The sequence below is a fragment of the Terrapene carolina genome, unplaced genomic scaffold (assembly GCF_002925995.2).
Source record: "Terrapene carolina triunguis isolate 2854851 unplaced genomic scaffold, T_m_triunguis-2.0 Scaffold89, whole genome shotgun sequence".
Lineage (NCBI taxonomy): Eukaryota > Metazoa > Chordata > Testudines > Emydidae > Terrapene > Terrapene triunguis.
In genome coordinates this window covers 22,495,967-22,521,353 of record NW_020664440.1, presented here as the reverse complement: position 1 = coordinate 22,521,353, position 25,387 = coordinate 22,495,967, and the positions used below count along the sequence as shown (strand labels likewise).

General features: G+C 52.5%; 2 protein-coding genes across 2 annotated transcripts in view; one reads left to right on the top strand and one right to left on the bottom strand.

Annotated features, from left to right (window-relative positions):
- Positions 1–2,178: 2,178 nt before the first annotated feature.
- LOC115271189 (acidic proline-rich protein PRP25-like) lies at positions 2,179–2,907 on the bottom strand. The gene has a single exon (XM_029911194.1). It carries the CDS (start codon positions 2,905–2,907, stop codon positions 2,179–2,181), a length of 729 nt encoding a protein of 242 aa, XP_029767054.1.
- Positions 2,908–3,904: 997 nt separating this feature from the next.
- The window catches only part of CELSR3 (cadherin EGF LAG seven-pass G-type receptor 3), a 61,186-nt gene continuing 39,703 nt past the window's right edge, over positions 3,905–25,387 (top strand). The window contains exons 1-2 of the mRNA XM_026650450.2: positions 3,905–6,617; positions 24,937–25,386. Coding sequence (XP_026506235.1) covers positions 3,920–6,617; positions 24,937–25,386 — 3,148 coding nt within the window. The 5' untranslated portion in view covers positions 3,905–3,919. The remainder of the gene's footprint in view (positions 6,618–24,936; position 25,387) is intronic.

Genomic DNA, 25,387 nt, shown 5'->3' with positions numbered 1-25,387 from the left:
ACTTCTGCTGGTGCTTCCGGTAAAGAGGCAAAAGAGCTGGACAGAGCAGGCACGAAGTAGGGAGAAAATAAGGGGGGATGAGAAATGCAACCTAGAGATGGTGTGAATATGTCCTGCAACAGCTATTTCCTGCTTGTGCATTTTAGTTAAAAAAGGAAGATGCTGGAGCAGGAGTTAATTTGTCTGATACGTGAAAAATGCATGTTGGGGGCAGGGCCGACTCTAGGTTTTTGGCCGCCCTAAACAAAAAATTTTTTGGCTGCCCCCCACCCCAGCCCTGGGTTCTCTCTTTCCCCCCCCCCCCGCTGCCCCAGCCCTGGGCTCCCCCCCACCAGTGATGACTCTGCCCGCTCCCCCCTCACCTCCAGCCGGTCCGGCGCTGGCAGGGTCGGGGTAAGCAGCGGGGCTCCCGGGGTAAGCAGCGGGGCTCCCAGGCCATGCCTCAGCCCAGGGTCCCTCCATCCAAGGCTCCCGCCTCCAGGACCGGCCGGGACCTGGGAGGGCAGAGCCGGGGGACCGCCCCGGCAGAGGGCTGAGGAGCCGGGGCAGGGTAGCCCCAGAGGCAGCGGAGCCCCGGAGAGTGGGATGTGGGCCCTGCACGATAGCGCCCCGCCCTCTATGGCCCCGGTGCAGCTGCTGCTTCTGGCCACCCTGCCACAGTCCCTGGGTGGCTTGGGCCGCTTCGCCCAGCCCCAGCTGCAGTGCTGGGGGCAGCCGCCCTGCAGCACCTGCAGGCGGCTCCGTGTGCCCCGTGCGGTGTCCCCCAGCCTGAGTGTCCCCCGCTCAAAGCCTGCCTGGCTCAGCCACAAAGTGGGGGCGCTGCTCCCCCGCGGCACGAACCACAGCGGCTACAGGGCGCCCCTCGCACATGACGCGCTGCTGCTGCCAGGGCCAGCTCTAGGTTTTTGCCACCAGAAGCACAAAAAAAAAATGGCCAGAATGCTGCCCTTGAAAATGTGCTGCCCCAAGCACATGCTTGGTTTGCTGGTGCCTAGAGCCGGCCCTGGTTGGGGGCGATGTACTATGCTGCGTAGAAGCAGCGGCAAAGGCTCTACGTGGATTAGCATGTCCAGTCGCCTGGCCATCCTCCTATCTGTCGTGGGAGGGGAGGCAGCAGCCTGTAGACTACTTGGTCCTTGTCTTATACGGTATCAGCTACTGCTGGAGGGCACGGGAGGAGGGAGAGAAGGGAGCAAGGGGGAGAGAAGGGAGACACAGGTGCGACAAAGGGGGAGTAGGCAAGAGGCAAAAAGGGGCCAGGGGCTTAATCCCCTATAGTTGTGCACCATTCCCCTACCACAGCCATTAGCACCCTTCCCTGCTCCCAGCACCCAAATACATCCTCCCCCCTATGCCCACCACTGCTCTGACCAGCTCCTTCGAGCCCCTGCCTCCAGTATCAACTCGCCCCAGCCTGCCCCCCCACACCTACAAGCACCCCAACCCCTTCCCCACAACCCTTCCCCCCCACACCCACCAGCACCCCGACCCTTTCCCCACAGCCCTTCCCCCACCGGCACCCTGACCCCTTCCCCACAGCCCTTCCCCCCACACACCCACTGGCACACCGACCCACTCACCGCAGCCCTTCCCCCACCGGCACCCTGACCCCTTCCCCACAGCCCTTCCCCCCACACACCCACTGGCACACCGACCCTTTCCCCACAGCCCTTCCCCCCCACAACCTCCCCGTTCCTCACAGCCCTTCCCCCCCATACCCACCAGCACCCCGACCCCTTCCCCGCAGCCCTTCCCCCCCACAATACCCCCCCGTTCCCCGCAGCCCTTCCCCCCTCCCCCACAATACCCCCTGTTCCCCACAGCCCTTCCCCCCCCACAATACCCCCGTTCCTCACAGCCCTCCCTTTCTCCTTCCCGCCCTGCCAGTGAAACGGGCCATTCAGGACCCTGGTCAGCTCCGCCAGCTCCCCCCGCCCACAGTGAAGATGGCGGCGGCTGCCGCCTGCGCCGGGCGGGCGCTACCACTGCGGGGCGGCGGGAGGGGAGCGGGAGGGCGGAGCGGACCATCGGGGCAGCCGGGAGCCATGTTGGGGCTGCGGGAGGAGGCGATGCCGCCGCCGCGGAGCAGCCCGGCCCGCACGGGAGGCAGCCGCCGCCTGTAGATGGTGGCGGGGCGGCGGGGGGCAGAGCCAGAGGCGGAGCGGGGCCGAGGGAGCGCTAGGGCCGGGCGCCCAGGGGCGGGGAGGGGGCCGGGGGGAACATGGCTGAGCCGCCGTCGCCGCTGCCGGGACCGAGCCGCCGGGGGCGGCTGCTACTGCTGCTGCTTCTCCTTCTCCCTTTGTTCCCCCTCGGCCGGGGGGAGCGGGGAGCCGAGGGGCCCGGGGGCTGCGCCCGCCGCGGGGAGCGGGGACCCGGGGAGAGCCGGGGGCAGGCGGGGCCGAGCAGGGGGCTGCCGTGCGCGGGGGGCCGCTGGCGGGGCTTAGTCCTCCTGGGTGAGCTGCGCGGAGCCGGCCCGGCCGCCGGGGGCAGCGGGGGCTTGGCCGCGGGCAGGGGGTGTCGCTGCGGCTGCCCCCTCCTGCGGGCGGGGGGTCGGAGGGGAGCCCTGCCGGGGAAGCCGCGGCGGGGCAGTGGGTCTCCCCGAGCTGGCTCGGGGCCCCCGCTGAGGGGCACGAAGAGGACTCCGCGCCCGGCAGCTGCCCAGGGGGAGAGGGCCGGCGGCTCCCCCTGCTTGTGGATTATAAACGCCCGGGCGCTGCCCCCGAAGCCGCCGGGCCTGGCACGGGAGGGCGCTGGGCAGTCCCGCACCCAGAGCCCCGGCGGCTGGGCAGCAGCGCCGAGCCGCGGCCGCAGGACTAGCGGGAAAGGCTGCACCAAGCCGCCGAGGCACCAAGGCGGGGAGCCGGCCGAGCAGCCAGGGAGCGGTGCGGGTCTGGAGCGCCCAGGCATCTTCGCCTCCCTTGGGACCGACTGCAGCGGGGCCCGGAGCCCCGGAGAGGAGGCGAGCGGACAGCAGTGGGGCCGGGACAATGGGGCTGGCTCCCTGGACAATGCGGGCGGCCAGAGGGACGGAGCCTGCTGCGGCTGTGCGAGCCGGAGCCACCTGCGCGCTGCCACAGGGGCCCCGAGCTCCCCCGGGGGCTGGCTGAGTGCGGCGGGGGCAAGGCACTCCCTGCACGGCGAGAGGCTGTGCGTAATACAAGTGTCCAGGCACCAGCCCAGTCCCGGAGCGTCTAACTGCACGGATCCCTGGCAGCTGGAAATCTGGGGGTCCCTGGCCCCGGGGGCGAAGCCCCGGCACCCGGAGAGGTACCCGCCGGCCTCGGAGAGCCGCTCCTGCTTTGCAAAGATGCAGCGGAGGCCGCCAGCCCGCCGCCGCGGCCGCTCGCCCCTCAGTGAGTGGCTGACCCTAGTGACCTGCCTTCAGCTGTGTGCAGGGAGACAGCCGCACGGGGGCACGTCCTGCCGGCGCGCAAGTGAGTGCTGGGGGGCCAGCCCGGACCATACTGTGCGCTTGGAGAAAGCTACGACAGGGCAGGCGCAGGCCGGTGAGTTGGGAGAGGTCGTTTCAGCACCACCTGCGCCCGGGACAGCTCCCAGAGCGGAGCTAGGACTCGATCCAGCCCGCGCTCCGCCCACGCCGCACAGAAAGCAGGATCCCTGTCTGTTTTTTCACCTGTTTGATTCCACCAAAGGCTGTTTACAAACTCTTTGCTTTGCCGTGGACTTTGGGAGCCCGTCAGCCCTGGAGCTCTTTGCTCACCTGCCAGTAAAGCCTAGTCCAGCTATACAGCTTGATCTATCACATTATCCGCCAGTCAAGCAAAGGAGGAGGAGAGAGAGTGCATTCCTACCATTAGTAAGGACTGGCAGGGCAGCCAACCGCCACCCCCACTTCCCTCAGTACAATTACCAGGTTCAGGTGGCTGAAAACCAGCCTCCAGGGACTCCTGTGATAACTATGGCAGCACAAGACCCCGATTCAGGGGAGGCTGGGAAGCTAGTCTACTCCATGGATGCCCTGATGAATAGCAGGTCCATGGAGCTGTTTAGCATTGACCCCAAGAACGGTCTCATCACCACCACCAAAGCTTTGGATAGAGAGACTATGGACCTGCACTATTTCCGGGTTACTGCTGTGGATCATGGGGTCCCCCGTCTTTCTGCCACCACCATGATTGCTGTAACTGTTGCTGACCGAAATGATCATGACCCTGTTTTTGAGCAGAGTGAGTACAGAGAGACTATTAGGGAAAATGTAGAAGAAGGCTACCCTATCTTACAGCTGAGGGCCACCGATGTGGACTCCCCACCCAATGCAAACATCAGGTATCGATTTGTGAATGAACAAGCAGCCCACTCTGTCTTTGAGATAGATCCCAGGTCAGGTCTGATCACCACCAGTGGGCAAGTGGACAGAGAGAAAATGGAGAAATATTCTTTGGTGGTGGAGGCAAACGACCAAGGTAAGGAGCCTGGGCCCAGATCTGCCACGGTTAAAGTCTATATCACAGTTCTGGATGAGAATGACAATGCCCCTCAGTTCAGTGAAAAACGCTACATTGTCCAGGTGAGAGAGGATATAAGACCCCATACGGAAATCTTGCGAGTTACTGCCACTGACATGGACAAAGACAATAATGCTTTAGTCCATTATAACATCATCAGTGGGAACAGCAGGGGCCAGTTCTCTATTGACAGTGTGACTGGGGAAATACAGGTGGTGGCACCTTTGGATTTTGAAGTTGAACGTGAATATGCCCTGAGGATACGTGCTCAGGATGCAGGGCGCCCTCCTTTGTCTAACAATACTGGCATGGCCAGCATCCAAGTAGTGGACATTAATGATCATGCCCCAATCTTTGTCAGTACCCCTTTTCAAATCTCCGTCCTGGAAAATGCCCCCCTTGGCCATTCAGTGATCCACATCCAGGCAGTGGATGCAGATTATGGGGAGAATTCTCGTCTGGAATATAAACTAACTGGGGTCTCAGCTGACACCCCTTTTGTGGTGAACAGTGCCACTGGGTGGATCACAGTGAGTGGCCCCTTGGACCGTGAGTCAGTGGAGCACTATTTCTTTGGGGTGGAGGCTCGGGACCATGGCTCTCCATCCTTATCTGCCTCCGCTAGTGTCACTATCACTGTCATGGATGTGAATGACAATCGACCTGAATTCACCCAAAAGGAGTATTTCATCCGGCTAAATGAGGATGCTGTTGTGGGGACTAGTGTTCTCAGTGTCACGGCAATCGACAGGGATGTGAACAGTGCCATAAGCTACCAGATAACGGGGGGGAACACCCGTAACCGCTTCTCTATCAGCACTCAGGGAGGAGTGGGGCTGATCACTCTCTCGCTACCCTTGGACTACAAGCAAGAGAGGCGCTATGTGTTAACAGTGACTGCCTCTGACCGGACCCTGCATGACAACTGTCACATTCATATCAACATCACTGATGCCAACACCCATAGGCCTGTGTTCCAAAGTGCCCACTATTCAGTGAGTGTCAATGAGGACCGTCCTGTGGGCAGCACTGTGGTGGTAATCGGTGCCACTGATGATGATGTGGGGGAAAATGCCAGGATCACTTATTACCTAGAGGACAATATTCCTCAGTTTCGTATTGATGCGGACTCTGGTGCCATCACATTGCAGGCAGAGCTGGACTATGAAGACCAGGTCACCTACACCTTGGCCATCACTGCCAAAGATAATGGGATCCCTCAGAAAGCGGACACCACCTATGTAGAAATCATGGTGAATGATGTAAATGACAATGCCCCTCAGTTTGTCAGCGCTCACTATCAAGGCATTATATCGGAGGATGCCCCTTCATTCACCAGCGTGCTCCAGATCTCTGCCACTGATCGCGATGCCCACACCAATGGGCGGGTACAATACACCTTCCAGAATGGGGAGGATGGGGATGGGGATTTTACCATAGAGCCCACCTCTGGGATTATCCGTACTGTCCGCAGGCTGGACCGAGAGAGTGTCCCAGTCTATGAGCTGACTGCCTATGCTGTGGACAGGGGGGTCCCCGCGCAAAGAACCCCTGTCAACATTCAAGTCACTGTTCAAGATGTGAATGACAATGCCCCTGTTTTCCCAGCTGAAGAGTTTGAGGTTTTGGTGAAAGAGAACAGCATTGTGGGCTCTGTGGTGGCCCAGATCACAGCCATTGACCCAGATGAGGGACCTAATGCCCAGGTCATGTATCAGATTGTGGAAGGCAACATCCCGGAGATCTTCCAGATGGACATATTTTCTGGGGAGCTCACTGCCTTGATTGACCTGGATTATGAGACAAAGCCCGAGTATGTAATTGTGGTCCAGGCCACATCTGCCCCCCTGGTCAGCAGAGCCACCATCCACATCAAGCTCATTGACCAGAATGACAACAGCCCTGTCCTCAAGAACTTCCAGATCCTCTTCAACAACTACATTTCCAACAGGTCCAACACCTTCCCTTCGGGGGTCATAGGGAAGATCCCGGCTTATGACCCAGATGTGTCCGACAAGCTCTTCTACACTTTTGAACGGGGCAATGAGCTGCACTTGTTGATTGTAAATCAGTCAAGTGGTGAGCTGAGGCTGAGCCGTAAGCTGGACAACAATCGTCCCCTGGTGGCCTCCATGCTGGTGACGGTCACAGGTAAGATATTTAAACTCTTTAGATGACTGTGATAGTGTAACATTTCCTAGAGACATTCAGGTGGTTCCAGGCTGGAGACTCCAACATGTATCTTGTGGTGCTGAGTTTTCAGCATTTGGGCCATTATTTTACTTAAAATCTGAAAAAATAAAATAAAATAAAATGGGCGCTTATGATAATATCCATACGACTGGAACGTCTTGTAAAGCATTTGAAATGTAAGGATGACAATGTTGTATAACAGCAAAGTGTTGTTATTTAGCTAGAAGATCAGTTAGTCATAGCTTTAAGCATCAGGTGCTCTCTCTAGTAAATGCAAGTATCTGGGATACACTACATAGGATGCTGGCTTGGGAAGCACACTGCTTTTCCTGGTGGCTGAACAGACTGCTCCTGCTGGTTCCTAGAGGCTGCTGACCCAGGGGCTGAATGTGCCATCTCTGCTTTGCTTGGAGCCCCTTCTAGCTCAGGAAGTGAGCCATTGCCATCCTTTGGGGCCTGCGCATGCTCTTGCCACTGTGTTCTCAGCCTTTGCTGATTCAGGGAGTGAGGGATCAAGCTTGGGGCTTGAACTCAGCCCCTTAAAAAATCGTATTCAAATGTTTGCTGTTACCATTCCCCTTTTTGTTCTCCCTGCCCTTCCAAAAATAGTTCACGTTTTAAAATTCTGGTTTTGGAATATTAATACTACAAATATTTAGGGGTCCATTTTCAAAAGCAGCTTTTTGGAGTCTAGGTTATTGCATGCACAGAAATTGGGTGTAAAAGATCACGCACACAGTTTGAGAAGAGAGGTTTAAAATGTATCCCCCTAAACTGTCAGTGTAGGTCCTTGTGTGCCGTGCATCCTCTGTATTAATGTGTGTATCCATACTAACCTCCCCTGTGACATAGAGAATTATTATTATCCCCACTTTACAGATGTGGATCAGAGGCACAGATGGATTAAGTGACTTGCCTGAGGTCACACAGGAAACATGGCAGAGCCAAATTTGAATGTAGATCTTGTGAGTCCCAGTCCCTTGCCTTTACCACAAGACCATCCTTCCTACCTTGTATAGGATGTTTCTTGAAATACCAAATAACCTATATGTGACTTGTAGAAGGAGGTGGGGGAGGTGTCCATTTGGAGGGTATCAGTGACACAGGCTAAGTTATTTAGCTGTGTCTAGGGAGGCATTCATTATTCATGACTTTCCACAGATCCTCAGCTTCCATCTAACCCTTCCTCCCCCTTCCCCCACCCTACCAACTCGTTTAGTGAGTGAGCTCGGAAAATAAGGCCCTTGTTTCTTTCAAAAGATGCAGTATGGGCTTTAAATGTTGATATGTTCAGTCCAGCCCAGCGTACTCAGCTACAGCACCTCACTAGATTGAGGTTCTTTAGGGGTTAATTGTAACTGCAGGGCAGGGTAATATCATATTCAGACACACACATGCACAGGCTGATTACTAGAGATGGGGGGAGCCGTGCTGACCTTTCTTGCTTCTGCCAGAGTATGTTTATGCAGGCTCTGCCTCCTAATACACTTAACCCTGCACAAAGGCAGGAGGAAATCACATTTCAAGGCCTTGCACTAAACTACCTTAGAACAACAAGGCTCTTGAAATTACCATGTCATCATTTTCCAGTGGAAGTGAGGCTAGAAAAAGCTAAGCTCACTGTGACGAGAAGGATAAGAAAGGAAGCCCAGTCTTGCAGGAGGGGAGCAGAATGGAAAACGTGCCTTTTGTTGGCTTCAGTGGGCGCTAGGGGTGTTTAGGTTTAGACCCTGCTTTGTAAGAATGTCACCTTCCTGTAGCCCTGGCATTTTTTATTATTCTGTTATTTACTGAGCACTATCCATGCGCTTTATAAACATATAGTGATGGAAGGCCCAAAGCTCACAGTCAGAATCAACACAAAATTATAGTGACATCTAAAGAAAGGGCTAGGGGCATTTTGCAGATTAAAATGAACTGAAATTAAAATTTGATTACGCTGTTCATTTATATACAGTGCAGTCCTAAAGCCACTGCACCAAAATGAACTTCCTTCTGTAATACCAGTACATTCATTTCTGAAGATTCACAGCAATAAAAGCACGTTGGTAAGATACCCAGAGCTGTTATCGTATAACAGACCAAGAACATTCCCAGTGTGGGAGAAGCTTTCATTGCTCTGTGTGGGTTTTTGGTCTCTTTGGTAAAATGCTAGAGGGCTACAGACTGGAAGGAAGGTTAGAATATAGCACTACATTGAAGAATAGATTACCACTAAACTGAATATATTAATATACAAAACAGAATATACCACTAAATTGAAGGCTAAGTGCCTATTCAATCTCCATCTCTGTTTGGCTGCCAGCTGTATTTATTAGCTATTAGGACCCTGTCATTGGTAGGGTTAATATGGTGTGAGGAGGAAGGGAAGACTTTGATAGTACTAAAACAATATTATTGCACAGGGGCTGAAATAACAAAACCACTGATAGGCAGCAAAAACAATAGAATTCTTTGGCTCAGAGGAATAAAGTGTTTGAGTTGGAGTGGCAGAGCTCAAAGGAAAATGTACAGGAGTTTCCTGAAGGTGGGTGGGTGGTTCCACCTGGATCCCCCTATAATCCCTCTGGAAGACCCCATGTCAGACCTACACTCTGTCCAAAGAAGGCTGGATGCAGCTCCCTATGGAGCCAATCATCATTAGCGTCCTCTATGCATAAAACCCACCCTGGGGTTATTGCATCTTCATTTTAAGCATCTGCCGCTGTTGAGCCAGGATACTGGATTAGATGAGCCATTGGTCTGACCTGGTATGGCAAGTCCTATGGCAGGCATCACTGCACGAGCCTTTTCCTAGGAAGTGACAAGTTCAAAACCACCATGCACAATAGCTAACTATTCCATGGCAGCTAGCATTTTGCATGAGACTTTGTCTCATCAGTGCTTGAAATCTTTTACAGTGGGTATCAATGCACAAAACCTTCCACATCCTGGCAGGTGGTGAGAGTGCATGCCCAACTCGAACCAAAATGGGTTGCACTTCGGAGTCCTACTGCAGCAGTTGCTGCCCCTCCCGGACAGCTCTGGTGACTAGTCTTTACCAAGTAGCCAGGAGCCTGAGAACTTGCAGCTGTCATCCGTGCCTTTGTTACTCCAGGCTGCACAACTGGAATATGCTGTATTCAGGGCTACCTCTGAAGTCCACCCTGAAACACCAGCTGATTCAGTATGCAGAGTCTGGGTAGCTCACAATGAGCACATAACATTGTTAATTCAGATCTCTGAATTAGACCCCTGTTTGCGTCTCGGTGCAATTCAAAGTGTTGGTGATGATCGTTAAAGCTCGGAAAGGTCTGGGGACCAGTTATCTAAGGTGCCTCTTACCTTATACTTCACCATAGCATTTAAGATCAAGTGGGGTGCACTTGTTGTCAGGTCTTTAGTTTAAACACTCTGAGTCAAATCATTCTATTGAAGTCAATGAAGTTACGACAGCGCTGAATTTGCCCTCCATGTCTGTTGCCAAGTTTTTCTCTGGAGAGGCCCTGCTTTTGGAATTTGCTCCCCTTGCAGGTCCATTAGAGCCCAAGACTAGTAACCTTAGAGCATGGCGCAATATACACTTATTTAGGTTAGGTGTTAAGTAACAGTTTGGTGTTGTCCTTGGATGTTATGTTTTAATCTCCATATTTAAAGCTACCAAGGCAAGAGGCCCTGTAATTAATTTTGTGATAATACACTATGTAAGTTAAATTTGACTGAATTCACAAGATCTCACAAATCCCCCCAATTATATATACCAGAAACTTGAAAGAGCTGCTGATGCCTCCTGGAAAATAGAGAGGAACATTTACCTCAAAAACAATTCTCTCTTAGTTTTTCTTTCCTTTCATGCCTTTCTCCTAAAGACATTTTTGTAAAAAACACCAAGATCTTTCCAACATAGGCATCTCTCTTGCTCCTTATTCCCACATGTGAACATTGTGAATCTTTTTTTGTGGTGGCATCATCATCTCTTAGACAACTGATTGTGATGCTACAAACAGGATTATGACATGAGATGGGGAAAGAAACATCAGAGGCTGCTGAGCTCCTAAAGACAAAGGTCCCAGAGGACATACAAAAAAGCTGGTGTTCAGGGAGAATTGTTTCTGAATAAAATGTTTTCTATGAGGCATTGATTTCTCTGTAGCTTTGGCTTATGGGGCCTGGTGATTGAAGTGTTAGGAAAAACAACAGTAAGAGTGTGTATTCTGCATCCCTCGCTGTTTCTGATTGGCTTGGCATTGGGCACCAGAAAAAGAGCTATCGTTAGGGGGAAAGGGACTACTGAGCTATTCAGGCTTGAGTATTAACCATAAACTGGGATATCCTGAATTGAACTTGTTCCCTGTACTTTGGAGATGGGCTCCAAGTGTGCAGAACTAGTCTCTGATGGCTGCTACCTCAGGCAGCATTTGTCATGAGCAGATGTAATTGTGTCATAATGTAGCATCTAGTGACGTTCACTCTGGGGTCAGAGGTTTGAACGTGATTGGTGGTTGGCTTTCTGCTAGGTCCTTTGGCTTTCACTTACCGAGTATCTTTAGCAATATAGTGCCTAGATATAGTGAGCTAGATTCTTGGCTGTTGTAAATTGGCATAACTTCACTGAATTCAATGGAGCTGCATGAATTCATACCAGCTGAGAATCTGGCCCAGCATGACTGGCACCCTGTAAATACCTTAGCTGGAACAGCAGAGCATCCTTACCCCCATTCCCAACCCAAGTTCACTTTCCTGACAGTCTTTTACCCTAAGCCAGTGGTTCCCAAACTTGTTCTGCCGCTTGTGCAGGGAAAGCCCCTGACGGGCCGGGCCAGTTTGTTTACCTGCCGTGTCTGCAGGTTCGGCCGATCGCGGCTCCCAGTGGCCACGGTTCACTGCTCCAGGCCAATGGGAGCTGCTGGAAGCGGCGGCCAGTACATCCCTCGGCCCGCGCCGCTTCCCGCGACTCCCATTGGCTGGGACGGCAAACCGCGGCCACTGGGAGCCGCGATCGGCCGAACCTGCGGATGTGGCAGGTAAACAAACCAGCCTGGCCCGCCAGGGGCTTTCCTTGCACAAGCGGTGGAACAAGTTTGGGAACCACTGCCCTAAGCCCATTTGTCTAATAGGAATCAACAGCCAGGGTGTCCATAACAGCCTGGTGAATAAATAAGTGATTAGTTGCTGTGTGTTTCGGGAGAAGAACTCAACCTGTAAAGGATAGTAGGAAAGAACCAGCAAAATAACATATTCTGCTATTCAGATGCATGTGTGACTCCCATTACTGATTATGGGAATTATGCAGGTTTATTGACAAGAGTTTAGACCCCAGCCTTGAGGTGGGGGATCCTGGGATTTGGATTAAACAATAAAGAATCCTGGAAAAACTGTGTGTGACTGCAAAGGATACAGGGGGCCTGTGATAAGAATGGCCATGCTGTACCTCAGGGGTAGGCAACCTATGGCACGTGTGCCGAAGGCGGCACACAAGCTGATTTTCAGTGGCACTCACACTGCCCGGGTCCTGGCCACCGGTCCGGGGGGCTCTGCATTTTATTTTAATTTTAAATGAAGTTTCTTAAACATTTTAAAAACCTTATTTACTTTACATACAACAATAGTTTAGTTATTTATTATAGACTTATAGAAAGAGATCTTCTACAAACATTAAAATGTATTACTGGCACGCGAAACTTTACATTAGAGTGAATAAATGAAGACTCTGCACACCACTTCTGAAAGGTTGCCGACCCCTGCTGTACCTTATACTCCCACCCCTCCTACTGCAGCTGTGGTGCCACTAACCTCAGCCCTGCTTCTGACATCTTGTACTGTGTCTTGGGACTGTAACTTTGATCTCTACAACCAGCTAAGCAGACTGGTTTTTGTCCTCTGTAAGTACTGGTTCAGTTGGTCAGCAAAGGTGTCGTAAAGGACAGGCAGGGAGATAAAGGAACCGCTTTCCAAGCGGTTCCAAGCTCCATGTTAAGTAAATGCAGGAGCAAACTTCTCCCCATATTCCCTGTGCCATGTCACAATGGAGTATTTTCCTGGGTGCACTGTTCAAACTGACTTGTCTAGTGTTCCATTGCTCATTGATTGGGTTTTTAATAAATGTGTAATTCTCCTCCACCCATCCTAAATCCTCACACTCCCTATGCTCCCATCACCATTGGCAATAATCCTCTCCATTGGCTGGCAGTCTCAGCAAGGAGGTCCAGCAAGGCAGTCCTGGGCATGTCAGTGGAGAGTAATTAGTAGCTCATGCTGCTACCAGCAATGCACAGGAGATAAAATGAGCTCGACTGCTGGTTGTGGCCAGGGACTGAATGTTGTGTCCTCCTTGCTGTCAGAGAGCCTGGGGCAGGGGTGTAAAGACCATACACGAAGGCCATTTATTTACCAAAATACAGGCAAGCTTTTGTCCATGGCTTCCACCATGGATGGACCCAAACCTACTGTTATGGAGGTGTTCTCTGGCAGAGAGGGACACAAAGCCTCTGCAAAAGCTCTCACACACTAATGTTCTCTGCTCCAGGGCACTGAATAACAAAGCAAAGTGTGCATGTGTGTGGGGGAGAAACAGAGGGAGCCCCAAGCCAGACAGCCCCATGGCTGTGAGAAATTAAGAGGCCCCAGTGTGACTGAAGAGGAGATAAAGATGCTAGGCTGCTTTAGCAAGTCTGGCCATGCTGCACTGCTCCTTTCTTCCCTTTCCTCTTCAGAGGGTGTTTTACAGAATGTGGCTGCAATTTTATCTTCGGTTCTCAGGCCATTAACTCAAGAGCAGCCTCTGAGACCTCACAGCCTCTCTTCACTTGCAAAGTTAGCCTGGGATGGTCCATCATAATGCAGCATTGAGTACCTCATGGACTGAGACAAGGCTAGGTTGGTAAATGAATGGAAAAAACCCTCCCTGAACCCCCTCCAATGAGATCTAATCATCTCAACCTGTCTGAAAGGAGAAAGAGAGGTGTACGTGTGTAACGGGGACAGGAGGTGGTGCAGCTTGGAAGAAGAATGGGAAGTGAGGAGCTGACAACTGATTCCTCTCAGGCCATATAGATGAGTATCTCCTCCGGGAATAGATGGATGGAGTGGGTGGCTGAGCAGCTTTCCAGCTGTATAGCTGGATCTCCCTTGGGGAAGTGAGAGAGACAAGGTGGGTGAGGTAATATCTTTTATTGGACCAACTTCTGTTGGTGAGAGAGACAAGTGTTTGAGCTACACAGAGCTCCTCTTGGAAAGCTTGTCACTTTCACCGATAGAAGTTGGTCCAATTAAAAATATTACCTCACCCTGCCTTGTCTCTCTAATATACAATATCCTGGGACCAACCCGTCTACAACAACAGTGCAAACACCTGGGGCATTGAGGCACGCAGGCCTATCCAGGGCCCCTGTTCTATCAGGATAGGTGGGCTTATCCTGAGGGGGTGGAGCACTTGGAGCTGCTCCCTCAGTCTCTATAGCTATATACCTCTCCAGCTTTGTACCGTGGTTATTGTAAACCTCAATTCAATGCAAAAGTAGCAAGCCCTCCTCCCTGCTGCTGAACCTGGGTGTGCCCTGAGGCTGGAAGCTCTCTTTCCCCCTCTCCTCGCTACCTTCCCTGTAGGCAAGTTTCCAGGACACCCCTCTTTGTAGGACATGAATATTCACCAATATTTGGCTCTCCAGCCATTCACCAGGGCCTGGATTTAATCAGAATGGCTGAGGAGTCTGTGATTAAATGGTTCCCCGGGGTGTTAGTGCCTCCAGTCGGCTTTGGGCTTTCTTTGTTTTTTTGGAGAGTCATTCCCTGAACCATCTGCTTCCCCTTAATGTGGCAGGGACCGGGAGGCCAGGCAAAGGCCTGAGCTCCGCAAGGGCAGTGCTGTCAGTGGGATGCATTGTGTTGTGCAGACAGTGAATACTGAACAGCCCACATGGGGTCACTTGGACTCGCAGCCCCCTTGTGTAAAGCAGGGGCTGGGTGGTATGTTACAATGAACAGATCTTCATGCTGGCGCAAACAGGGGATGCATTGTCAAGGCCTGGTGGGTCTCTATCGCAGCTTTGTGCTTCAGAAGCACCATCCATGGTCTGGATTCTGGTATCGCTTGTCGTCAGAGGTGAGATGAGTTTGCCAGTCTCAGCGTCATCCCTAGTCTGCAACACTAATATGGCACAAGTCCATTCTGTGAGGACAGGGGGAAATAGAGGATCCTCCAGAAATTTGGTCTCAGGTACATTCCATTTGTGGGGAAGTGCCCCTCAGAATGACCCTCCCAGCACTTGGGTGAGAAGGGCTGATTCTACACAGTCAGCCCGGGGGGGGAGAGTGCACAGGGCTGGGATCCAAACTGTCACATTATCGGGATCCCCTTCATTGGGTCTGAGTTCCCCTCAGGAGACATCAGGGCTGCTTCTTCATCTCCCAGGTCTCCAGAGACGAGGGAAGTCCTGAGATGAGTCCAACACTGGCTGCCCCACTTTCTCAGTTATCATTTCTGTAGCACTGGAAACACGCAGGGCACTTCACACTGGGTCAGATATGCTAAGCCGAAAAGTAGGAGCAGCTGCTGGGCAGCCGCTGCAGCACATGGGAAATTCCCTGTTTCATCACAGCTTCTGGGACCCACTGGGTCGATCAATCTGAGGTATTGATGAGCTGTTGACAGTCCTGCTGTCTAATGCTGGATAGACGCTTCATCCCTCTCCCCGGCACATCAGCCACAGGGAGCGAGCTCACCACTCCCTGAGGACATGGGCATTATTTAAGAGGCAATGAAGGCTTGAGGGGGGTGCAGAGATGTGTGGGTGTCAGGTGTAGAGGGATGGAAGGGGGCCCAGGCAGCATACTTGGGGCTTGAGCAGAAGCTCCTTGTTTCTCCCTCCTTGTTCTCTTTCTGCCTGGCAGTGTTGATGCGGCTACAGTGACTTTTGTTGCCTCTCCCTTCCCATGTCTCTCTGCCTCCTACTCACCATAGCCTGAAGGCAGCAGTTCAGGGCTCAAATACAAGGCAGTGGGGATGAGGGGCATATCCCAAGTCTAGCCAGCAGCATCTGAATGGGGATGGAGAGCTTGTTTCCTTCATCCACAGGCTTCTCTAGACAGCTGCTAATTGTGCTTTCCAGTCTCGTGGCAGATGAGGCCACAGTCAAGTACACACCCAGCCCCTTGCCTCCAGTCCAGCATGTCGCCTTCTCACTGCTCAGAGATTCTGCTGCCAGGCATTCTCCTGTCTGACCCAGAACTCAGACCCATGTCAGCTAAGCTCTAACAGCTATAAATCAGGCACGTGCCCCCTGCCTATTGATTGGCACTGAACACCCTGTGAGCATAGTGAAGGGAGCTCCTCTGTCTATGGGTGGGAGCCATCTGGGATGGAACCAACCAAACACACAGATTGTATTTGCAATTACTGGAAAAGAAAATGGGCAAGGAAAGAGGAGGCAATGGGCTTGCAGTGCAGAGTCTCAAATCCCCTCCCTTCCTCCAGACAGAGGGCTGCAATGCAAGGTCCTAGCAACCCCCCCCCTCATGTGGACAAAGAGGCTGCCATGCTCGGACCCCAGCCCCTCCTGATTCTGACAAGGGTACTATAGGGGATTTCAAAATAAGTGCTAGAGCAACAACCACCCTGAAAAGCTGATTGATGAAGTGGAGCAAAAAGGGCCAAAGGGCTGCTGTTTATTTGGAGACCTTCATAGCTAGGACTTGTAAAAAATCCCATTTAACATTTCCCCTCTGCCTGGCACCATGCAGCCCCACGTGCCTGTGACAGAGCGCTAGGAACCTAGAACCCAGGGTACGGCTACACTGCAAAATAACCCTGCGGCAGCAAGCCCTGGAGCCCAGGTCAACTGACTTAGGCTCGTGCTACAGGGCTAAAAACGGCAGCATAGACATTCCCACTTGGGCGGGGACCCAGGCTCTGAGACCCTCCCCCTTGCCAGATTCCAGAGCCCGGGCTCTATCATAAGCAGGAATGCCTACATGATCCCTAGGAGCCTGAGTTAGTTGCCCTGGGCTCTGAGACTCACGGCTGCAGGGTGTTTTTTGCAGTGTAGATGTCCCCTAAGGTACAGTACTAGCTACTTCCCTCAGGGAATGGATTTAATTGGGGGGGCTGGGTGCTCAATGACTTAATTAGGCAGCAGGCTGATGAGCTAATGAGAGCAATCAGCCTGTCAGCTGGGAACAGTTAAAGCACAGGAAGGAAGGGTAAGGGAATGCAGTAGGGTGTGATCTTTCCCTCGCTCTCTCCCCAGGGTGGACTGAGAGGAAGTGTACTTCCAACTGTATGTTGTTGCACAGGGCTGTATTGATGGAGGGGACCCAGGGAATAGCACTGGTATCTATAAACTCAAAAGCATGCAGCCTGTTTGTGGTGGTCCAAAGGATGGAGAAGGCAGCCTGTTAGAGTGCCTCACCACCTCACTACCCTGAGTACCCCATAAATGGCACCACCACCTCTGGGGTGGGGAGAAACAGTCAACATCCAGCACCTGCAGGGAAGAGATATGGGGTAAATTTCAGTTCTTATGAAAGTTCCCAGGGATCTGTCTTGTCCACATAGGATGAACGGGAGCTCAGCTTTTAGGGTCTGGTATGAAAAGACTCACTTACTGTAGAGTGGGTGGTGCTCAGTTTGCCCCAGATGAGAGGAAGAGCTGGCATTTGGGTGTTTCATAGCCCTTGGCCATCCCTCTAACTTCTGAGGTCTGGATTTCCAAGCTAGACTGATGGTCCTGCGGACTGAAGGCCTCTCTCCTACAGAGCAAAGCAGCAGTTGGAGAAGCTTCCCACCCACCACCTTTTGCCAACAGAGAGACCCCCTGTAGCAATCAAAGCAGTGTTTATGCTCCATGGCCTAGCCAGTCCTTGATTTCTCTGATAGATGTGGGCTTTGTGAGACAGGCCCCAAATTCATCTCACGCGGGGGCCACCAAACAGTTCTCCAATTTTGACAACTTCTTGTCACCGCATTCTTGTCTGGGATTCTAAGTACACCCAACAATCAGGAGAAGAGCACACATTCAGGACACCCAAATGGATGGCTCTTGGTTAGATCATGTTGCTTCTCTCCCTGAGACCTAAGCAGGTAAAAAGCATCCTATTGGTACTGGTTGGAGCCAGAGTTGTTTTCTGGCCTACGCCAGCCTGTGTTAACCTCTATTCATACTGTGTAGATGGCGATGGTTCCCTCCATTATCCCCACCGCCACCTCCTCTGCCTCTGAGTCGGACAGAGTCAGCAGTGGGGGCTTCACAAGGAGAACTCGGGTGAGATTTTCTGCCTCACTTCCACATGAAACGTAAGGAGTTGGATTTAAAATGAAAAGCAAGCCCCCAAGCCATCCACCAGGAGATTAGCTCCTGGGTGATTGCTATGGTGCCTCTCCTTCCTGCCCCCCCTCTTTCTCAGCCCTGTTTGAATCTTATCTCCAGAGCTCCAGTGCTGGTGTTTGTGAGGGAGGCTTCCACCGGAATGTTCAGGGTTGCAGAAAAGCAGTCACCTTTTAGAGAGAGAAAAGGGAGAAATTTCAATCTTTTAAATCCTCCCAAGCGCTGAACTTCAAACGGGGCTGAGGAAATCAAAGGGCTGGCGTCTCGGCACAGCAGCCCTGGAGAGAGTGAAACAATACAGCCAAGTTGCACAGGCAGCTCAGAGACAGAGTGGGGCTGGAGGAGTGTTGCAGTGAAATGGGGAGCTTAGCACTTAAATACATTGGCCCTTCATCTCCTGAGACCAAGCTTCCAGTTAGAGCTCAGGAGGGTTTGCAGCTCCCAGTGCTGCCAACAAACCTACAACCTCAACCTCCGACATGGCCATTTGTGACAGATTGTGCCGGGCTCTGTGATTTGGAGCCTTTAACAGGGATTAGACTGAGTCCGCCAAACTCATTTCACTTGTGAGCACAGTAAGATCTGAATGCAGCTGTCTATTGGAGTGTCAGCCCTCTTGCGCATCCCAGCAACAATGCCCACTGCTTGTATGTAATGCATTGAAGCCCAGGTTATGTCAGCGCCGCAGGAGATAGCGAATGCAATTATCTCCCATTCGGCAGGGCTGGCAACACAGACATGGAGCGAGGGGCTGATAATATCCTCCTGCTGTGCTGTCCCTAGGATACAGGCTCTCCCTTTCACAACGCCATGACATGAACTATGTGGGGGAGACCAGAAGGACTTTTGGGTCCCCCCAGACCTTCCACTGAGAACACAATGATGCTTCTCTGCGCAGCAGCATGTGGAAGGTGGGACAGAGATTATTAATATGAGTTAAAAAGCTCTGTGCACTTACACTAGTAATTAAGGCAGCTCCCCCCCTTGGAAATGGTAGGAGCCATTCTGACTGTTGCGTGAGGGCTGCATCTCACCTTTGGTGTGGTGTCCTGCTAATGGAGCGGTTACACTGGCTGAGGATCCAGAGGTGCTTTGTTATAGCAGAGAGGAGCAGGCAGCATGGGTTATAGATAGGCAGAGTAGCTGAGAACTCATCTTTCAGTTTTCAGCTGCAGGAAACAATATGAAAGGTGTATAAATAAAAGCACAAAGAGAGCGGAGATGTATGGGCCAGAGCGTAATGACTTGACTTCTTATTCTCCGGAAGCTCTTTTGCTGGAGAGAGCCATTCCATCACAATCACGTTGTCCTGGGGCTGCTGCTGTCACAGGCACTACTTTGGTGGGCTAGGAAGGAGCCCACAGGGAAAAGGTAGAGCCCCCTCACCTCCAGGCCCTGCCACAGCTCTAGGGGCAGTGACACAGCAGGAAGCTATGTGCAGAGAAACTGAGTCCTGTGTCTCTAGCAGGTTGGTTGTGCAGGAGAATGTCTCAGCATCACAGCTGTGTGATTGTGTGTGGTGAGGGGAGCTGAGGTTGTTGTGCTGGCCCACAATCCTTTGGGGGGCACAAACTAATGATGCTGCAAACAGCAGCATCCCCTGGGAATCGGGCGTATCCTGGAAAAAGCAGGGCGAGTGGTTGCACCAGTCTGGGAAACAGGATGCTGTGAGTTCAGCTTGAATGCATCAGTGCACTGTAGAAGATAGGGCCGGGTGGCGCAGTGAGGCCTGGCAGCATTGGGTTGATGGGCAGGTCTAGGAGGCTGCTGTTTGTGTGAGCTCAGGCAGATCATCGTGGCAGCAACACTGAAACCTCCAAGGAGAGGTCAGTCACTGATGCATAGGCTATGTCTTCTCAGCACAGCTGGGGGATTGATAAGGATGTCATTTCTTGGGGGGAGGGCATTCCAGCACCCAAAGACCTCCCATAGCCCTGAGTCCGTTTGCATCAGTTCTGGAATCGTTCCGTGTCCCCCTTTATCTGGGCTCTAGCATTTGCTAGGCACTGATAAGCAAACACCCTCCACAAATGGTAACTCTGGGAAGAGGGACCTTCAGAGGAGTGTCCTGAGGGACCTTCAGCTTCTCGAGTTCAGGGTCTTGGCCTGCGGGTGCCCATTGCTGATTTAACTCCTCTGAAGGGTCGAAAGGCACTATCAGAACGTTCCCCCCCAGTTGCTGTAGAGACTCTCCAGGGCATGGAGGGGAGGTTAAGAAAAGGGACTGACAGTGCGTTGGCCTCCCCAGTGCTGCAGGGGCTCCCTGGTGGGACACCAAGGGGTGAGTGGGAGGAGGGGAGGCAGTTGCAGAAGGTGGGGTTTTCCCCCAGACCATGTAAGTTATCCTAGTCACAGTGGCACAGCCCCATAAATCCACTCACATCTCTTTGCTTTTCCTGCCGAGATGAATGTTTCCTTTGAACCCTAAGCTATGTCATAAATCAGAGCGCCCCTCCCTTGTGTGTGCTGAGTCCCAAGCCGCAAGATATTCCTTGAACTTGGCACAAAAATGTTAACAATAGCGTGGATTAAAGACGCCCTGTGTTCCTGTGAAAGGGAATGTGCGAGGCCATTTCTGGGGGATCCATTTTCCTGTCAGACGCCAGGCCCAATCTTTCTGCAGCAGACAAGGGAAGAGTAATGCCCCTTCCAGGAAACCGATCAAGGCTCTTTCAAGTGGTGCTTTGCAGAGATGATCGCACTGGCTCAGGAAGGGGAGAGGGAGGAGATCGGAGGGAAGGACACTGGTTCTGTAGCCTGCAAGCCTTTTATGTCTCTACAGGGGACCAGCTCCATCCGTTTACCAGCACCGTTCCTGTGTTAGCACTTTTAAGGGGTATTGGGGTCCGAGTCAAGGTGGCCGAGCTTGGTCACAGGTGCAAGTCACCTCCCCTGGTCCAGCAAGTTGCTGCTTTGGTATGAGTTGCTGCAGCCGTCCTAAACACTGAGGCTGGTGTGAATATTGGCTCACAATATTGGTGCCTGCCAGTCTTGTGGCTGAAGAAGGTTTGTTTTTAAATCCGGAGTTTCCCAGAATCTGTGTTGTGTGCGGTGCTGAAGCTGATACCTGCATGCAACTTGTCGCCGACCATAGGAGAAGTTCACACAACAGCCACCCAGGGAGTAGACAAGTGAGGAATAGCACCTTATACATGTGAAGGATAAGTGCCAAATGACACCAAGGCAGCTGTCTAGTAAGTCTGAAGATGGATTGTTCCATTAGATGGTGAATTGAAAGTTTTCTTATGATTATTATAAAACATTCCTATAGCATTGTAAATTTCCCCACGCCCTCGCAGAGCATCAGCAGAGCACGTGCCCTGCCCTGAAGAGCTTCCTGGCTCACAAAGAGACAAATGCACAAGGGGCAGGAAGATGTGGGGATTTCTCATGAAGAGAAGAAGGGTCAGATTCATCCCCGATGTAACTCAGCTGACGTCACTAATGAGTGGGGCCTGAAGGGAGCAGGGGTTGCAGGAAGAAGCGTCTTCCAGGAAAAGATTTGAAGGAGGAAAGGGAGGGGCCCCTTGGTGGCTGAGGGGTGTGAGTGGGCTGGACTTGTGATCAAATGGGGCATTGGAATATTTCCTGACAAAGCCACTAATTTGCTGTCGGTTAGTATTAAAAAAATTAAATCACTGCGTAGCCATGTCTACACTAGGGAGCTTACAGGGCACAACTGTACCGATGCAGCGGTGTCGCTGTAAGATCGCTCGTGTAGCTGCTCTGTGCCGACAGGAGAGAGCTCTCTCATCAACATCATTAAATCACCCCCCAACAAGCGGCGGTAGCTATGTCGGAGGGGAGAGCATTTCTGTCGGTGTCACTTATGTCACTCAGAGGGGTGTTTTTTCACACCCCTGAGCAATAGAAATTATACTGACAAAAGTGCTAGTGTAGACATAACAGAAACCTACTTTCCCCCTAGTTAGATCAGGGAAGGTTAAGAACAGCCATACCAGGGACCAGCAGGCTTCATACAGGGTAGGGTAGTTAGCAGGATGGAAAACTATGGCCCAGCGCACTCCTGATGAATAAAGAACCCATGGCATTTTTGCAAGATTCAGGGTGTTAGTCTCATTGTCTTGGCAAAACCCCAACTGGGTAATTATAGTCTTCCATTCTATGGCTAAACCCTAACTTGGCTCTATCTACCTACCTTCCTACTCATCACTGCAGTATCTAAGTTCTAAGCACTTCCTGTGCTAAAGTCTTGCGTAGTGTTGCTGGGAAGTGCTGCTGCACTCCACCCAAAGCGAGATGCATTTTAGTGGGAGGGAAAGTGGAGTGATGCGGAGTCTAAAGTCGGGGGAAGCTCTGTGTCGGCTGCCAGCAGCACCCTGGCCACCAGGGGGAAGGGGCCGCCAGCTCAGAATGCCCAGGGTGTGGAAAGTGATCCCTACGTGAATTGAATTCGGTGAAATATTTGACGCTTTGAAATGCCCTGTAGAAACCAGTTAATAACAATGGAGTAGTAACAGTATTAGACCCAGGAGTCTGCCTTGTGGCCTTATGTTTTCCTATCTGCACTGCCATGCGGGCAGGCCTCGGGGGCAGTCTCTCACTGCCAGGGAGACTTGACGCCATCCCTGCTGGCCTTTGAAGGGAGTCCCTCTCCACAGGACCGGCTCCAGGGTTTTTGCCGTCCCAAGCGGCGGGGAAAAAAAAAAAGCCGCGATCGCAATTGCGATCGGTGGCACTCCGGCGGCAGCTCCACCGCGCTGCTTTCTTCTTCAGCGGGAATTCGGGGCAGGTGCTTCCCTCCGAGAGGGACCTGCCGCCGAATTGCCGCCGAACAGCCCGACGTGCCGCCCCTTCCCCTTGGCCGCCCCAAGCACCTGCTTGCTGGGCTGGTGCCTGGAGCCGGCCCTGGTCCCACACAGCCTATTGCCTTGATTGCACGTCGCTCACTGAGATCTGCGCCTGGAGGAAGGGTCCCTCTCCACTCTCATTCCAGAGGAGGCAGGCTTGCCCCCTGAGCATTTGGTGAGCTGAGGACTCTGAATCTGAAGTCGTGGGGATGCTGAGTGTTAGCTGCTAGTAGCCTGGGCTCCAGGGGGAAGGGGCAGCCACCTCAGCATGCTCCAGGGATGTTCACGGAACAGGATCCCAGGGGCTGGAGTTTGTTTGCAAGGAAGATAAAGATAAAAGAGAATAAAACAATTCAAGTTGGGGGAGGAAGGAAGAGCAGAATGAGATGGGGAGCAGATGGGGAGGAGGAAGGAAGCAGTGAGACAGGCATAGAGCCTTTGAGACCCAGGAGAAGAGAGGAAGGGGATGGAGAGGGAAGGGGAGAAGACAGAGGGAAGGGGGGAGGGAAAAGCAGAAAGAATTAATTGACAGAATACTAGTAGCCAAAACACATTGAAACCCTGTTATCTGCTCTTAGCTCCCGCCACCCCAGTGCTCACTTACTCCTCAGCCCCTCCCTCCCCCAGCTGTGCCCATGGCTAGCCAGCACTATTGCTTGCTCATTTTCATGAGCACCCAATTTGCTCCCAAGTGTGCAAAGACCCAAATCAAACAGAAGCTTAGTGGCAGACTCTGCCCAGGTCCAGTGTGTGCTGAGCACAGCAGGCATGTGCTCTGGTGCACACCCTGTCATGTTGGTTATATATACAGGACTCATGTAGTCTGTGATTCCATGTATTAAGTAGTGGCACAGACTCATGCTCCAGAATCTCAGCTATCATTTTAAAAAAAATCTAGCCCTCATGGTAGCAAGGGAAGCCTTCCAAAAGTGACCTGAATGTAATCAATGCAGGAATGTCTGCCTGAGTCTGCAGAGTGCCTGAAACAATAACTCTGTAGTGGAACTGCCCTCTGACGCTCAGTGGAGAATTAATTCTCAAACATAATGATGACAGTTTAAATGGCACCATTGCTGACTATTTCACTGTCAATCATTTCAAAAGTAACATCCTTAGGCCACAACCCAAGTTGCCCTTTTCAACTGCCAGAGACTCAGCTTCCCTCTGACAGCTTCTATGGTGGTTGTGGTGTGTTGTTAATACACCGGTCGGTGGCACGCTGAGAACTGTACATGCAGAGGTAGTGTAATGAACAGGATTCAATATCCAGTGAAATACCAGTGTGGGAAGGGCTGTGCTAAGTGGGTTATTCACACTGAACACACTGATACCCTCCACTATTCAGTGTATCAAAAGTTGTTGCAGAGACTTCTCTCTGGGTGCTGAAGTAGCCACAGAAATTAGGCCTGGCCATGGGGTTTAGGCCAAGCTTGAAGTGGGATCTGTGGAGCTCTGGTTACTCATGGATAGGGCCCTACCAAATTGATGGTCCATTTTGGTCCATGTCTTGGTCATGGGATTTTAAAATCATAAATGTCATGATTTCAGCTATTTAAATCTGAAATTTCACGGTGTTGGAATTGTAGGGGTCCTGACCCAAAAAGGAGTTGGGGGTGGGGGGTTGCAGTACTGCTACCGGCAGCGGCGCTGCCTTGGGAGCTGGGCAGCTGGAGAACGTCAGCTGCTGGCCGGGACCCCAGCTCTGAAGGCAGAGCCACGACCAGCAGCAGCACAGAAGTAAGGGTGGCATGGTATGGTATTGCCATCCTTGCGTCTGCACTGCTGCTGGCGGGGCACTGCCTTCAGAGCTGGGCACCTGGCCAACAGTCGCCGCCCTCTGGCTGCCCAGCTCTGAAGGCAGCGCAGAAGTAAGGGTGGCAATACCACGACCCCCCCAAATAACTTTGTGATCCCCCTGCGACTTCCTTTTGGGTCAGGACCCCCAATTTGAGAAACGCTGGTCTCCCCCCTTGAAATCTATGTAGTATAGGGTAAAAGCACACAAAAGACCAGATTTCATGGGGAAGACCAGATTTCACGGTCCGTGACACGTTTTTCATGACCGTGAATTTGGTAGGGCCCTACTCAGAGCTCTATCCCACTCATGCCCTCATCTTCCAGTCAAACAGCTGCCGTGCTTTAATGTTTTCCTCATCTCTTCTGCAGACGGGATCCACAGCGTGACAGCCCAGTGCGTCCTGCGTGTCATCGTCATCACAGAGGACATGCTGGCCAACAGCATCACTGTGCGGCTGGAGAACATGTGGCAGGAACGCTTCCTCTCGCCGCTGCTCACCAGCTTCCTGGAGGGCGTGGCCACTGTGTTGGCCACACCCAAGGAGGATGTCTTCATCTTCAACATCCAGAACGACACGGATGTGGGGGGCTCAGTGCTGAACGTCAGCTTCTCAGCGCTGGCTCCCCGCGGCGGCCACTTCTTCAGCTCGGAGGAGCTTCAGGAGCAGCTGTACATGAAGCGCATGACTCTGACCTCCGTCTCCATGCTGGAGGTGCTGCCCTTCGATGACAACGTCTGCCTGCGGGAGCCATGCCAGAACTACATGAAGTGCATCTCCGTGCTCAAGTTCGACAGCTCGGCCCCCTTCATCGCCTCCCC